This window comes from Rhinopithecus roxellana, chromosome 6, assembly GCF_007565055.1.
Source record: "Rhinopithecus roxellana isolate Shanxi Qingling chromosome 6, ASM756505v1, whole genome shotgun sequence".
Taxonomy (NCBI): Eukaryota; Metazoa; Chordata; class Mammalia; order Primates; family Cercopithecidae; genus Rhinopithecus; species Rhinopithecus roxellana.
In genome coordinates, this window is record NC_044554.1 from 149164607 (window position 1) to 149181083 (window position 16477).

Genomic DNA, 16477 nt, shown 5'->3' on the forward strand with positions numbered 1-16477 from the left:
AGGATGCTCTACAGAAGAGAAGGTAATGATAGAGTTTGAAAAATAGGAATGCAGAAGAAGGTTAGCAGTGGTGGAATCTTTCTATTCAATGCCTTAAAAGAGTTGTATTAATCTGATAGTGTTCCACCTACCAATAATGAAATAAGATCATAAGCAGCATTAAAACACAAAAACTCCTCACTGTGACGTGACACATAGAGGGTAGCAGAATAGGGATATGAGGACCCAGATCAAAATGAAAACGTAGAAAGTTGCAATATTCTTCAGACGTTTTCATAAGTCCTGTCAGATAATCCTATTTAACTACTTGATGAGTTTAGTCTGTATTACCCACATTAAACCTCCTAGGGTATTTTTATCCAATATCACACATTTGGATCAAAACTTTAAAATATCAGTTCAACGTTCAAATACTTTGTCTACACAATTACATACACTCATACCTAAAAATACAAATTGAGTAAACCCAATGCCCCTCAATATTGTTAGCATCCAGCAAAGATTGAATGTCAAAAGAGGGTCTGAAGTATTGAGGTTCTTGAGTATAACTGTCCCAAGGAGAACTGGAGGTAGGCTTATAGGAAATTAAATTCCTTCGGCAGGGTAGAAGAGAATATAGACAGCATCCTATTGTGTTAATCCCGTTTCTGCCCTTTCGTGTGGAAAATCAGGACAGCCTGCTGCCTTTAAATGGCTTGAGAATCCGGAACAAAGATAAACACTCAGCTGGATTCTACATTTTTGAAATTCTATTACAGGAAAGATTCTTGGGTTAGAGAAGAGAAATACGAAAACAGCAAAGCATCATCACTGCCCTCCAGAATCTTCCCATTGTATGAGAGAGACGGGTAGGAAGGCAACTGGAAAATATGGCAGACTTTTTTTTTTTTTTTTTTTTTTGAGTTGGAGTTTCGCTTTTGTTGCCCAGGCTGGAGTGCAACGGTGCAAACTGGGCTCGTTGTAACTTCTGCCTCCCAGAATGAAGCAATTCTCCTGCCTCAGCCTCCTGAGGTTACAGGCATGTGCCACCACAACCGGTTAATTTTGTATTTTTAGTAGAGACAGGGTTTCTCCATGTTGGTCAGGCTGGTCTCGAACTCTCCATCTCAGGTGATCTGCCCGCCTCGGCCTCCCAAAGTGCTGGGATTACAGGTGTGAACCACCGTGCCTGGCTTTTTTTTTTTTTTTTTTTTTTTTGAAACAGGGTCTTGCTTTGTCACCCAGGCTGGAGTGAAGTGGCATGATCTCGGCTCACTGAAACTTTTCTCTCTCAGGTTCAGCAATTCTCATGCCTCAGCCTCCCAAGTAGCTGGGTTTACAAGTGTGTGCCACCACACCTGGCTAACTTTTGTATTTTTAGTAGAGACAGGGTTTCACCATGTTGGGCAGGCTGGTCTCAAATTTCTGGCCTCAAGTGGTCTGCCGGTCTCAGCCTCCCAAAGTACTAGGATTACAGGCATGAGCCACCACACCTGGCCCAGAATGTTTTAAGTGCTGAATTGGTGGCATTCTCTAGAGAAAGAGAACCAATAAGAGAGAGATATATAGAAGATATATGTATAGGATATATGATATATGTAGATTAGATATAGATTAATAGGAGATACATATGTAGTCAGCTCTCCATATTTATAGGTTCCACACCTGTGCATTCAACCAACCAAAAATATTAGAAAAAAATGATAAAAATTGCAATACAACAATGAAAAATAATACAAATAAAAACAATGGAGCATAACAACGAGTTTCATCGCATTTACATAGTATAGGTATTGTAAGTAATCTAGAGATGATTCAAAGTATACAGGAGGCTATGCATAGGTTATCTGCAAATACTACACTATTTTATATAAGACACTTAGGCATGTGCAGATTTTGATATCTGAGGAGGGGTTCTGGATCCAGTCTCCCATGGATACCAAAGGACTACTAACTGTACAGGAGATACAGATACATGATAGATAGATGGATAGAAGAGATATTCATAGAAGAAATATATACAGGATATATATATACACAATCTACATATAAGATATATAGTGGATATACATGATATATATATTTAGGAATATTATATATGGTATATCTCATATTTCATACATCTATACATCTCATAGATATATATATATTTATATGAGAGAATATATGACTATATGAGATATACAGATAGGAGAGATTTAGTGTGTGCAATTGGCTCACTGATTATGGAGTGAGTCCCAGATATGCAGGATGGCTTGGCATGTAAGAGACCCAGGAGAGCTGATGGTATAGTTCCTGTCAAGGTAGCAGGCTGGAACCCCAGGAAGAGCCAATGTTTCATTTTGAATCTGAAGGCAGGAAAACAGCTGATGATTCATTCCCAAGGCCATCAGGAAAGTTTTCTTTTACTGCCAAGGGAGGGTCAGCCTTTTTGTTTTCTCCAGGCCTTCAACTGATGTGATGGGGCCCATCTACATACTGGGGGCCAATCTGTGTTACTCAGTGTGCTGATTTAAATGTTAACTTCATCCAAAAACTCACAGAAACACCCAGAAATAATGTTTGACCACATACCTGGGCACCCCACAGCCCAATCAAGTTGATGCATAAAATTAAACATCACACCTGAGTTAACCACCGTAAACATTGTGGTTTACTTAATTTTTCACCCTTTCAATGTCAGCCCTGAGGAATGGGAGTTTATGTGGATAAGGATGAAAATCTTTGGGTATAGAGTCAGCTAAAATATTTTTGCCTCTCTGTTGCTGCCACCGTTGAGAATGGATGGCAAGTGCATTCGTCTGTGATACCACCTCTTTCTGTCCAAGATGAGGGTTTTATTTTCTTATATTCAGAACACACAAGAAGTTGTGAGATATTTTTTCTCCAAACCAATTTTTCTAGCTGTGGTGTGAAGTATTTCTTAGGCATAAACGTCACCTTTCAACCCCATCTGAGCTGAAAATCCCATTTCTAATCTTCTTTATGATTGAGAAATGATAGAGTGGATTTGCTGGAAAACATCTGCCTCACTGACAGCTGGCTGTTCTTGTGGGAGTGATCCTAAAGTAAGTGCCTATTGTTTACACTTATTCATTGAGAAGTATATTTTAAAGATCATAACATGGACCAAAATCTGAAGAAGAATTGCCCCACATTGACTGAGAAAATTTCATGCTAATGTTAGATTTCATTCTATTTTCTCATATCATGATGTCTGTGGTTACATGATCTTGATAAGAATCTGATTCCCTCTCTTTCCTTCATGACCAGAGACAATCCTGGCAAAATCATGGAGCAACATTAGCGTTTACCATTTCCAGCCAAACTCTTCAACAATATAATCTATTCTCTGAATCCCATCTCTCTTACCAAACCTTAGCAGCATATCAAAATCACCTGGGAATTATAGAAAACAAAGGCTGATGTTTGGTTTCTACCTTCTGCCACCCTCAGATTCTGATTTGTTTATTCTGGAGTGTGATCTGGGCACTGGGATTTCTAAAAGCCTTCTGAGTGATTCTCATGTATACCCCAAGTTGCAAACCATCGCCCTAGGACCTTTATTACTCAAAATTATTCACATCACCTTCAAGCTTGTTAGAAATTCAGGGGCCTGCCCCAGAACTGCTGGATGCGAATCTGCGTTTTAGCAAGACCAATATGTAGTTATATTAAAGGTCGTGCAGCCCTGTCCTATGTGTTGGTCCCCCTTGGAATTAAATTCAGCTTTTGGGGATAGGGAAACTCACCCATGTAAAAATCGTTATTTTATTTAATTCCTTCAGTTCCCCAGAGGTGATTAATTTATAGCAGATGCTCACTGTATTGTTTCAGTAAGTTTAAGAAGTAAAGTTCTCACTATGGAACTCTGAGCAACTGGAAGTTGAACAGGATGGGGTTTTTGATTAGGGAATAATTTTGATCCCTTCCCTGCACTCGGGCAAATGATTTCTTAGTCTCCCTATACTATGCCTGTCCCTGCCAGGGCCCTTGGGGTCAGGAGTACAAGTCCTATGAGTTCCCTGGAGCCTGGCCTACCCCAAAGTTTATGTTTTAGGCAAAGAAAAATGACAGTATCATCCTAGGTTCAAATTGAAAAACGTAAGTAGGCCATGCCCAGTGGCTCACACCTGTACCAGCACTTTGGGAGGCCAAGGTGGGTAGATTACTTGGGCCCAGGAGTCTGAGACAAGCCTGGACAACATTGCAAAACCCTGTCTCCACTAAAAATTTTAAAAAACAGCCACATGCCTGTAGTCCCAGCTGCTTGGGAGGCTGAGGTGGGAGGATTGATTAAGCCCAGGAGGTTGAGGCTGCAGCAGTGAGCTGTGATCGCGTCATTATATTCCAGCCTGCGTGACAGAGAGGAAAGGGAAGGGAAGGGAAGGGAAGGGAAGGGAAGGGAAGGGAAGGGAAGGGAAGGGAAGGGAAGGGAAGGGAAGGGATGGGAAGGGAAGGGAAGGGAAGGGAGAGAGGGAGAGAGGTAGAGAGGGAGGGAGGGAGGGAGGGAAGGAGGGAAGGAAGGAAGGAAGGAAGGGAGGGAGGGAGGGAGGGAGGGAGGGAGGGAGGGAGAGAGAAGGAAGGAAAAATAAAAACAAAAACATGAGTATTCAAGCAAAGAACATGGATTTTAAAGACTTCTCACCTGACTAAAGTCTCAAACAGGAAAATACTTACCATAACAGCAGGCTGAAATTTCAAATAAAAACAAAAGGGTAAGGTTTTTTTTTTTCAGTGTGTATTAGAATGAATCAGCCAAAGGTGTGTTCAAATTAATGCCTGTAACCTTGATAAATTACTTACCCTCTCTAATTTTTTGTTTTCTTAACCAAAAAGAACAGGGATGATAATATCTATAGCTAGAGTTGTTCAGCATTTTAATTAAGATATTATATAAGTTTTCTAGCCTCGGTTTCCCCAAATGGAAAATGAGGATAACAATTCTCACTTCATGATCGTTACGGGTATATGATAATGTATACAAAGTGCTCAGCATGATCCTGGCACATAGTAAATGATTACTTAAGGAGAGTGGCTTTTCTATATCACTAATGGCAGAAAACATCGTGAGAGTGGTCATAATAGTTGCCGCAGTAGTAGTGGTCATCAAATGTTGGTTTCTACTCCTTCATCTTATAGGGGCCAAATTTGGCAGAGAGCTTAAGTAATCTGTCTATACTTTTATTGAAATCTACTTTGAAATTCCACCAGGTTTCTCACCCAATGGGACTGGGTGGGGACATGTCCAGATGTAAGGCATTATCATCTAGTGGTGTGTGTGTGTGTGTGTGTGTGTGTGTGTGTGTGTGTGTGTGTGTCAGAGAGAACACGAGAGAGAAAGAGAGAACTTGAGTATACTCTTTTATATTATACATGCCACTTCCTAAAGATTCTGATGTATGGCCAGGCACGGTGGCTTACACCTGTAATCCCCGCACTTTGGGAGGCTGAGGTGGGCAGATCACCTGAGGTCAGGAGTTCCAGACCAGCCTGGCCAACATGGAGAAACCCCATCTCTACTAAAATTACAAAAATTAGCCGGGCGTGGTGGTGTAATCCCACCTGTAATCCCAGCTACTTGGGAGGCTGAGGCAGGAGAATCACTTGAACCTGGGAGGCAGGAGCTGAGATTCCACCATTGTACTCCAGCCTGGGCAACAAGAGCAAGTCTCCCTCTCAAAAAATAAAAATACAAAATAAAAAAAGATCCTGCTGTATTGTCAACATCCACTCTCTCCCCAGGAATCAACACAGTTGAAAACTACCTGCTGTGCAGAATATAATTGAGTGCTAATAACATTACTGTTGGGCATACATTCATTTACAGAAATATGAAGTATATTATTGTCTCCATTTTACCTGATGAGGAGACTGAGAATGTGAAAGATTATTTGTCCAAGGTCACCAAACTGTCTGTAGCTAAATTGGGATTTGAACTCAGATTTATCTTCAAAGCCCAGGCCTGGCTCATATGTCTTAATATACTCGCATAGAGATGATGTAACATGGAGGTGACAGGGAGAGATGAAAATTACTTTTGCATCAGACCATAATTCTCGCAGATTACTCCAGAGAAGCAGATGTGAGCAGGCTATACTTTGCTCTAAGGAACAGAGGCCACCTAGAATTCCTAACTGGACTTCTATGCTTTAGACACTGGATTACATCTATCACTTCATTCGATCATCACCAAGTCTGTAAATAGGGGTTATTAACCCATTTCAGAGATCAAGAATATAAGATTAAATAATTTGCTCAGGGTCACACAGCTAATAAATGACGAGCTAGGATTGAAGCCCAGGCCTTTTTGACTCCATAAGTACATATTAAACTTTCCTGGAATCATTTTTACATGCTTTGTTTTACAGACAATCTGGAATATTTGTAAAAGACCAAAATACGTTTTCTTTTTTTTTTTTTTGAGACGGAGTCTCGCTCTGTCGCTCAGGCTGGAGTGCAGTGGCTGGATCTCAGCTCACTGCAAGCTCCGCCTCCCGGGTTTACGCCATTCTCCTGCCTCAGCCTCCCGAGTAGCTGGGACTACAGGCGCCCGCCACCTCGTCCGGCTAGTTTTTTTTTTTGTATTTTTAGTAGAGACGGGGTTTCACCGGGTTAGCCAGGATGGTCTCGATCTCCTGACCTCGTGATCCGCCCGTCTCGGCCTCCCAAAGTGCTGGGATTACAGGCTTGAGCCACCGCGCCCGGCCCCAAAATACGTTTTCTGTATCAGAAGATTGGCTCAGATATTGTGTCTGTTAGCTTTCCTTCAATGCCCATTTACTCTCCTTTTTTTTTAAAAAAAAAAAAAAAAAAAAAAGGATTTCTGTTTTGTTATTGAACGTATAGCTGCTACAGGAAAAGAAATGAAAATATTGATTCAGATTTTCTTGGGGAGTGAAGGCAGAGGACATTCAGAGTACAGTATCTGCTCTGTTCCCTGGGCTGATAAGCTAAAACTGTGGATGAGAAAAAGGCAGCTGTCTAGAAATAGGCTTTGAGGCTTGATTTTGGACGTTTTGTTAAAAGCAACAACAACAAAACTGCTGAAAAGAAAGTCGTCACCAGCATGGATAATACCTATAATTCCCAAACAGAAATCATTTCTATAGCTATTTTAAACTTTGTCCCAGCTGAAATGTAAATGTCACAGGAAGGAGTCGAGGTTGTTTTGTAGGATCCCTCACAGCAAGGGTATAGTTTTCCCTCATGCCTTTTTTTTTTTTTTTTTTTTTTTTGAGATGGAGTCTTGCTCTGTCACCAGGCTGGAGTGCAGTGGCACAATCTCAGCTCACTGTAACCTCTGCCTCCTGGGTTCAAGCGATTCTCTTGTCTCAGCCTCCCCAGTAGCTGAGATTACAGGCGCATACCATCATGCCTGGCTAATTTTTATATTTTTAGTAGAGATGGGGTTTCATCATGTTGGCCAGGCTGGTCTCGAACTCCCGACCTCAAATGATCTGCCTACCTCAGCCTCCCAAAGTGCTGGGATTACAGGCATGAGCCACCGCGCCCAGCCAGTTTCCCTCATATATTTATTCCCCAGCCTGGTATCCTCCCTGGCACATAATGAGTGCTTAGTCAACATGACTGAGTGAATTAATGAATGCTTGAATAAATGAACAGGTAGCTGAGAATAAATATATACCATTATGAAAGCAAATTTTCATAGAAAAAGAGTATAAGGCCTAGGAACCCCCCACCCTCCCAGAAGACAAGAAATACAAACTCATTCCGTGCTTTTGCCCAGAGCAGGCTTACAGCTGGCTTCGCTTCAGTTTATCCTAGATTTCTCTTAGGACGTTGAGGACAGAAAAGATGTTTGTAATCTAAAATGTCAGGGAACAAAGCCAGAGAGTGCAACATGCAGAAGAAAACATATTCAATTAGTTTCTGAATGCTATCCTGCTTTTCTCTGCAAACAGAAAGAAAAACTCTCTCTCTCTTTCTTCTCTCTCTCTTTCTGTCCTTCCCCCCCACACTCCCCTTCTCCCTCTCTGTCTTTCCAGTCAAAGAGACTGTAGCTGATGGCATGCCTTAAGTGTCTGCATGTGCCGATCTGATCCGCCCAAGCTAAGTAGCCAAATAGAATACTCCAGGCAATACCCCTGAGCCCCCCTGCAGCTCAGTGAGAAAGACGATGCAGGAATACCTGTGCCTGCGTCGTGTGCCGCCACTAGGGGTCCCCAGCAGCAGGCGATGTGAACTGGGAATTGGGTAGCAGAGGCGGCCTCCCTTTGTCTGCACCCCAGGTGTGGACTCCTCTTTGTTCAGAGGCAGGACCGCTACCTGCGGCGTCTGAGCTGCCTGCTCACTAAGCCATCCTGGGCCGCCTGTGCACCTCCTGAGGAAACAGCGGGTTTCTCAGCTCCTGCCCCTAGTGACGCCTGCCTCAGAAGAACCAATGCGTTCTCTTTCTCAGGACTAGGTGTCTTTGTATTTGAAATAAGGCTTAAACTACAGAGCGAAATATTTCTCACTAAAGCAAAAGAGCATATTGATGTTGAGAAATTGATGGCCAAAGGACCACTTTCAGGGTACGGTTGAGTATTTGCCATAAAATATTTAAAGCTAGTTGACGAATAGCCCCGCTATTCTCCTGTGAATGCCGACCACTGGATTAATCTTGAAAGTAAGGAATACGGTGTTTCATTCCGTGTTTAGCACAGGGAAAGGGAATGACCTTCACTAAGCAACACCCCAGAGTGCCTGCAGTGAGGGAGCACAGCTCCTGCTACGACAGCCACACTCACCCTGCAGTGCTTTCTTGTCTGCTTTTAAACTTCAAAAGAATGGTGAAACAAAATAAACAAATTACACCACCATAAGAGCTACCCTGCAAACAATAAATCATGTGAGTTGTAACAGCTGGTGATGGAAGGTGGGGTGGGGATTGCAAATATTTACTCCATCAAAATTGTATTCTTACGTTTCACCGTTTCAGTCTTTATTGTTCACAGCAAAGGTAGTATCCTTAAATGACCATCAAGTTCTTTTTTTGCTGCAGATGTCTTACTCATTGTCTTGTAGCTCAGTGGTCACAGCTACTAATGTGGAAAGTAACTGGCATACAAGAGAACCATTTACAGATATCCTTAATTTGCACATTTATTCAAGAGTAAACTATTGAACAACATCCACTGAGCACCTATTGTATGCAAAGTATGGTAGACAATACAGGGGCTGGGCAAACAAGGATCCTGCCCTCACCATGCTTTTTTTTTTTTTTTTTTTTTTGAGACAGGGCCTCACTCTGTCTCCCAGGCTGGGGTGCAGTGGTGTCATCATAGCTCACTGCATCCTTGAACTCCTGGACTCAAGTAATTCTCCCCGCTTAGCCTCCCAAGTAGCTAGGACTACAGGTTTACTACAACGCCTGGCTAATTTATTTTTTATGTTTTTAGAGATGAGGTCTCATGTTGCTCAGGATGGTCTCAAACTTCTGGCCTCAAGGGAAGGGATCCTCCCACCTCAACTTACTGAGTCACTGTGATTCTAGGCATGAGCCACCATGCCAAGTCCACTATTAATGGACTAAGGAAATGAAATATATACCAAAAGTACCATTAAAATAAGAGCACGAGATCTGCACATTGAGAGGTACAGTAGATGGGCTAGAGAAATCCAACAGAAGAAGAGCTATTTTCTGCCTTGGGAATCAGGGAAGACTTTCCAGAGAAGGTGCATTCTAGTTGAACTCTTTTGGTATGTAGGATGGGAAGCAGGAAGGAATGGCAGAATCCAGTGCTGCTAGCCCCAAGGGCATAGGCCACTGTGAAAGAGGGTTGCATTTGTGAAAGGGGGGAACAGAGACTAGATTGGAAAGGTAAGTTTGGAAGGCTTTGAATGCCAGGTGAAAGCTAAGTTAAAACAAAATGCTAATTTTTATTCTTAAGAAGACCACATTATCCACAAGACTCCTTTTATCCCATAAGTCTTTTAATATTTGGAGACAAAAGGTGGAAATGTCTTTAAAAATTCTACTTCCCAAACACTTAAGATTTCTCCTTTCCACTGGCAAATAGGTATTACCTAGAACTAAGGCAATACATAAATGAATAAAATAGATGATAACTTTTTCATTTTTTCATTTGGAGAAATATTTTAGAAGGTCCACAAACAGGTGCCTGAGCCTACCAAAGAGGGATGTTAGCATTTTATTTCCAGCATGTCCTGATAACCTACTGATACTAGCTATTTTTGCAAGGAGCAGCCAGCCTTTAGGCTCCTGAATCTAAGAAGGATGATAGTGAATTATTATTCATATTGAGTTTTCTCCATTGGTTATGGCTTTATCAATCCAGATGATCAATCAACTTTCAGATTTTAGTTCTGAATCTGGAGCTTTCTGTTTGGTATTCAAAATAATGGGTATCAAAGTAATAGCTCATCTCCTACCGACAGACTGGACCTCCCCCATCAGCACATCTCTGTTCAGCAAGCATGTTTGTTGGCCTTGTATCCCTCTTCTGGCCCAGGATCCAGGAAAACATGAGTCTCAGCTTTTTTCTACTTCTGTACAGCACAGGGTGGGCCTTCAGGTGGTGCCTTCACAGCAAATACTCCCCTGTCCCTTTGTCTGTCAATTTAGGACAATAAAAATAATCTGCCTCACAGAGTCATGCTTTACTTTCTCCAGTTAAAACTCTATGAAGGCAAATATGAGTATCCAAACTGCAGAAACAGAATCTATTGTCCTTTTGTGAAATTTCAGAGATGAATAATGAAACCCGCTACCCCATTGCACAATTTGGGACAAGAAATATAAGCCATAGGTTGAAGATAAGACATTTCCCCCTAGTAGAACAGGTCACAGTTGATTAGTTATCTCCAGATGCAATGAAGAAAGCAAAAATTGTTCAAACTATACATTCCTTCCTTAAAGTGAGCAACTTACAATCACTTTGGAACACAAACTTCATGCCAGCTACACTGCAGCTTTCCACATAGCGTCTTATTTAATCTTCACAGCATCCTGTGTTATCAGATTTTTGAGGAAGGTGGAGAAACTGAGGCTTAGTAGGTCTAAGTAATTTGCTCAAGGTCGCAGCTAAGTGACAGAGCCAGAGTTTGAACCCAGTTGTCTTCGAAGCCCAGATGGTAACAATTCGACCAGGTGACATAGCCAAGTCAGATAGTCCACCATCTAAAGACCTGGAGGGATACATAGATTACTAGTCAAACAAGTAAGTGCTGTTTTCTATCAGAAGAACTCTGGGGAAATAGTAAGTTCCTTCTGATCTGATCCACAAGCCAAGTGTGTGATGGGTCACGTGTCCCTGAAGGCTCCAGATTAGGAACTGCATGATTTCGTGCGGTCCACAAAATAAAGAAGGATAGTGGTAGGGGGCTGGGAAAGCGGGGGTGCTTGGGTCTCCTTAGACCAGCCAGGGCTGTTTCAAGGTCCATACAGTTGAGGGTCAGGAAGACACAGTCCGACGTCACTGAAGAGTGCTGACAGGCCTTTAACAATTTAGCAAGCTGTATTTTTAAAAAGTGGACCTTAATGGGAAGACACACTGGGATAGCATCCTGGAGGGATTTTTTTTTTTTTTTTTTTTTTTAAGTTCTAATCAACTAGAAAATGTGACGTGGGTGCATACTGTGATTATTTAACATTCATTATTCACTGTATGTTAGGTGCTTGGTTGATGGGAATCCCCAGGGCCTAGCTGCTGTTCTGTGTCACTCCTGATAATTTTTAAATTGACTACGTTCTTTTAACCATGTTTTAAAAAGTTGAACTACCCCAATGTGAACACTTTCCATTTTTGCTATATAATGGGAGTACTTTCATTCCTTTAATGCTTGCTTTTCCCTTTGATCTAACAATTTCTCTCCAAATTTCACAGTTTTCTGTTGCTTTAGGATTGAAAGAACAGATTAGCCCGCTGGGAGAATGAAACAGATTTAAAAAAAATCTGCATGATATTTCCTCCCAGTGAAATTAATTTAGGTTTAAATACAGGGGGAAGGGACACACCTTGTCCCCCAGTCTCTTTCTCTCACACACCTGAGCAGTTCCTATCCTGAAAGGGCACAGTCGGACCTGCTGCCAAGTCTTAAGTCTTTTGTGAGAATCTTTTTTGCAAGGCACAGTAGAAGAATCTTTTTCTCTTTGACACCCGGCTTTGTGTGGGCCTGATGACACGTTTGGACGGCTCTATTTCTTTGAAGGCCAACCTCAGAGGCCCATGGACGCGTCGGGCACTGTCCGTGGCTGGGTTACTTAAGTGTAGATGGGTTGGCTTCCCGGGTGTTTTAGGAAACGCACCTTCTTGCAGGGCAGGGGCCGTCAGCCCCAGAGCAACAAAGGACAATTTGGAGGGGAATGGAAGGAGCGCTCCACAGTGGCTCTGTCATCCCAGGTTCCCTTCTGCCTAGCACCGTGGCCCTAGTGATCCCGCCTTCGCCCTCTGGATCCCCCACCCCCACTGTCTCGCTGCTCCAGAGCCCAGCGGGGCGCGGCGAGCCCCACCACCTTCCCCCACACCCTCCCTCCCCATCCCCTTCAAACCCTAGGAGCAGCGCTGCGCGCGGCAGCCGCGCTCGCCCCGCGCCCCGCGCCGGCCTCCCCAGCACCCCGGGGACCCGGTCCCCCGTCTCGCCTCCCCGTGTCCAGCAGTTCACAGCCTCCCCCTCCAGCCCCACTGGCGGGAGCTGTCAAGCCCGCAGTAGCCGAACCAGCCCCCGTGCGCCCACGTCTCCTCTCCTTCCTTTGTGTGTGCGCGAGCGGAGTTGGGGCGGAGGGATAAGGGGGAGGTCGCTCTGTCTGTCCGTCTCCCGCCGCCTCTGCCCGGGCTACTCGAAGTGCGGCCGGAGAGGCGGGAGCCCAGAAGAGGGTGCGGGAGCTGGCTGGGCGGCTCGGGGCCGCCGGGACGCCCTGGTCCTAGCCGCGCACAGGGTAGCGCGGACGACAGAGGGGCTCGGCGGGAGCCGAGATCCGCCCGTCCCGGCCGCCCCTCGGCCTCCCTCTGCTCCCACCTACCCCCTGACACCCGGAGAAAAGCGTGCAAAGGCGCGGAGCGGGACGGAAACCACAAATAAATAGCGGCGGCGGCAGCGCGTCATCTGGTGGAGCAGGAAGTGCAGGCAGAGTCCGGAGGCTGGTGCTTTCTGCGCGTCCCTAGGACTTTGCCATGGGCTGGGGGCCGCGGAGGCTGCGAACGGCCGGGCGAGGGCAGCGGCGGCGGCGCCCGCACCGGGGCTGAGCGAGCAGCGACGCGAGGGGCGGGCGGAGATGGCAGCGTCCAGCAACTCCAGCCTGTCCGGCTCTTCGGTGTCCTCCGGTGAGTTTCAGCCCGTCGGACGCGGCTGCCGCGCCGGGTCTCGCCCCCTGCCCTCGCTCCGCACCCTGGGATGGACAGACCCTACCTGTGGCCGTCCCGCCCGCTCTCTCGGAGTGGGGGCAGGCGTCTGGGGTGACACTTGTTTGGTTCGCTAGCACCTCGGTGCCCAGAACACCTCCGCGCCTGACATCTGACAGCGCAGAGGTGGGAGAGCGGTGGTGCCCTTAGTGTGCGGACCCGGGTGTTCTGGGGCTTGGGGTGCAGCGGACGAAAAGCGAAAGGAGCGGGCAGGCTGGCACTTTCTGTCGCAGCTGGAGCGGGGGCTGGCGGGGCGGAGAAGGTTGGGGTGAAGCTGAGCGCCCCGACCTGTTTGCCGTGCCTCGTCCGCTACCCTGGACACCCAAATCCGGAGCAGAGGGGAGCAAACCCTCGCTCCTCGCAGACTTGATTTTCTTTGTTTGTTTCAGAAATTAGCTCTGTGGAGACACTCGCTTGGGCATGGGTTTGAGACAGCAGCGATGAAGGGATGTGTCTTTCTGATCCTGATTGAAGTGGGTTAGGGGAAGGGAGGTCGAGCCCAGCCTCTGACTCTTGGCATATTTACGAGTGTGTGTGTGTGTGTGTGTGTGTGTGTGTGTGAGAGAGAGAGAGAGAGAGAGAGAGAGAGAGACTCTTTAGACATTTTCTAATAATACTGTCTGTAATTTCACCAGCAAGGCATACATTTTTTTTTTTTTCTTTTAAGTATGGTTGAGCAAAGGGAAGGCTTCTTTCAGCTTCTCTATGGTTGACCCTCGGGTCTAATTGAAGAGAAAAAAATTGCTAATGAATCTGAAGGAGTAGGAATCAATAGAAGCAGACCCACTGGTTTCTGAGTATGACAGGTTGCTAATCAGAATGATGCATTAGGTAGAATTCCTCTACCTCTCTGGTCATTGAAAACTTTAATGACAAACCCAAAGGGACAGCTGATAAGACATTTAGTGTAGTATACGGTATTTAAGGGTCAAGAAGGTCATGAAGTCCTAATGGAAGAGTTCAATATATTAATATTGTATTAAGTCCCGTTGGGCTGTTTTCATTATTATTCACAAATTAAGCTCAAAGGAATAAACACCTTTTTGGAGGCATTGGATAGCAAGCAGGGCATAAAGGCAACCACAGCTTTCGATGTGTAACTCATTAAATCATAAATGCAAGGTGAATTTGACTAAGGTGCAATTGTGATGTGGTACAAGGTGATCACTTGAAAGCCATCTGTAATCTTTCTTGGCAGGTTTAGTTCCTGGGAAATGGCACTTCCTTTCTCGATCACTGCCAACTAATCGAAAACACGTTGTTGTTAGGTGTGTGACATAGTTCAAGTTTCTAGTAGTAGCAGCCAATGGGGCAGAAGTCATATCTTATTAAGAGCAGCAACAAGTTGACCGCCGTGGTTTTAATTCTGAGAACTCAGCAAATGCTACAGTTTATTTTTAGTACCCTCAAACCACTGCTGCTGTTTTTCAATTCATTTTGGTTGACTAACATTGAATTGAAAATACAGTGGTGTTGGCTTTCTATTAGCTTCTAGTTATTCCTCTCAGAAAACTGCCCACTAGAAAATGAACTGGTGGGGCAAAAGAAAAGACGAAAGGAGAAAGGACAAGGAGCTGGTGGTGTCACATGATTTACTGGTGGCATGAATTACAGCTGCTGTGGCATCTGAATTTCCAGATCTTGATGTAGCTTAAGAAACCTGATTGAAAATCCTAACAGCCTTCGGAAGAATACATTGGTTTGAAACAACACAGTATGAGATTTAGATGATGTTAATTGCTTTCAGATAGGATGGAGATGCCCATGATGGTTCTTTTTCCTGCTTTATTTACCCCTATTTTTAATCCTAAGGGAAACTGGGAAATTATGTGAAAACTGAAATTCAAAAAGTGGGCATGGATGTATTATTGTTTGGCATGAATCAACCTAGCCCATGAGTTTATACTGCCTAATTCCCCAATTAGGCACTTTGTCTTGAAAAATACAGCATTGTAGTTCTCTTTTTAAGCACACTTACCATTGTGTGGATCATGAATAATTCAGATGACACAAGCAATTCACACCTGTGAGAGGTGTTGGGCAGAAAGAATAGAGCCTATTTGTGGTGGCAGCTGGGCTGTCTCAGGCGAACGCCAGAACCTGAGAAATTAGGGCACTCCATCAGTCTATTAATCACTATTTTCAAGGGCCTACTATGTGCCAGGCAGTAAGTTATAAACCTCAGCTTCAAGAAGGCTAAGGGGGAAAGATAATTATAGGCTTCCTTCTAGCTCTGAAGTTCTGGGAGTGTTGTCTTTTAATTCTGGCTTCACCACCAACCAGCCCGGTATCTTGGAGTGAGTTACTTAACTTCTCCAAGACTCAATTTCCTCATTTGTAAATGAGGCTGATACTGATGATAAGACCTACTTCATAGAGTGTCTTGGGGATTGAATGAGATAATGTATGTATTTAGCACAGGGCCTAGCATTTAATAAATGCTTAATGTGAATAAATTTTATTTCTTCAAGGAATGAAAAAGAAGGCATTCATGGGCTCAGAATTTAGGTGCAGATATGAATCCAACATACATACAATCCACTTCTTTCATCACATGTTAAATTTGATCTTGAATTTTGGGCTTCATTAAATAAGCATGCGAGTGTCTTCCAGGTTTCAGGCATAGTCCTGAGTGTTTGGCATGGAAGGATGAATCAAGATCCTTTTCCCTTATCATCCAGCAGCCGAGACACACACGCAAATAGCAACCTCTACTCCAGTTTGATAAAACAAATTCTGTGGAGGAGGGTGCAGAGAAGAGGGATTGACTTAGTCAAATTAGAGGGGTCAGTGGAAATGTCATACGAGTTGGGCCTTGAAAGCTGAGTCGAATTTTTCCGGAAAACAGATGGAGAAAAAGACATTTCAGGAAGAGAGAAGAGCTTAGGTAAAGGCCTGGAGATGGGTAAGTTCATGGCCTTATTTTGACTTTCTTCCTTGGGGCCATTGATCCTTTTCCACTTGGGAAAGTTATGCTTACAGGCCCATAAGCAGCATCATGCACAGAGCTGCCAGCTCACTCATTGCTGCTGCTGATGTAGGAGGTTTTCTTTCTGTTCAGGTAGCAGTGGGTTTGATGGAACAGCTCTGGAAGCCATAGGTCATTTGGGCAATTGAGCACTGAAAAAGGA

General features: G+C 44.2%; 2 protein-coding genes across 13 annotated transcripts in view; one reads left to right on the forward strand and one right to left on the reverse strand.

The window, feature by feature from the left end:
- The window catches only part of CPVL (carboxypeptidase vitellogenic like), a 207788-nt gene extending 194060 nt beyond the window's left edge, over positions 1-13728 (reverse strand). For 2 of the 12 annotated variants that reach the window (XM_030932392.1, XM_030932387.1), the window contains exon 1: positions 13354-13544. The gene's annotated coding sequence lies outside the window, so the exon portion shown is untranslated. Of the gene's footprint in view, positions 1-1337; positions 1513-2199; positions 2328-3293; positions 3379-4233; positions 4335-8131; positions 8321-13353 lie in introns of those variants that run through there. The other 10 variants (XM_030932384.1, XM_010371363.1, XM_030932383.1 and 7 more) reach the window with 10 other exon arrangements.
- Positions 12659-16477, forward strand: part of CHN2 (chimerin 2) — a 328566-nt gene continuing 324747 nt past the window's right edge. Inside the window, exon 1 of the mRNA XM_010371360.2 lies at positions 12659-13268. Within this exon, the coding sequence (XP_010369662.1) occupies positions 13220-13268 (49 nt within the window). The 5' untranslated portion in view covers positions 12659-13219. The remainder of the gene's footprint in view (positions 13269-16477) is intronic.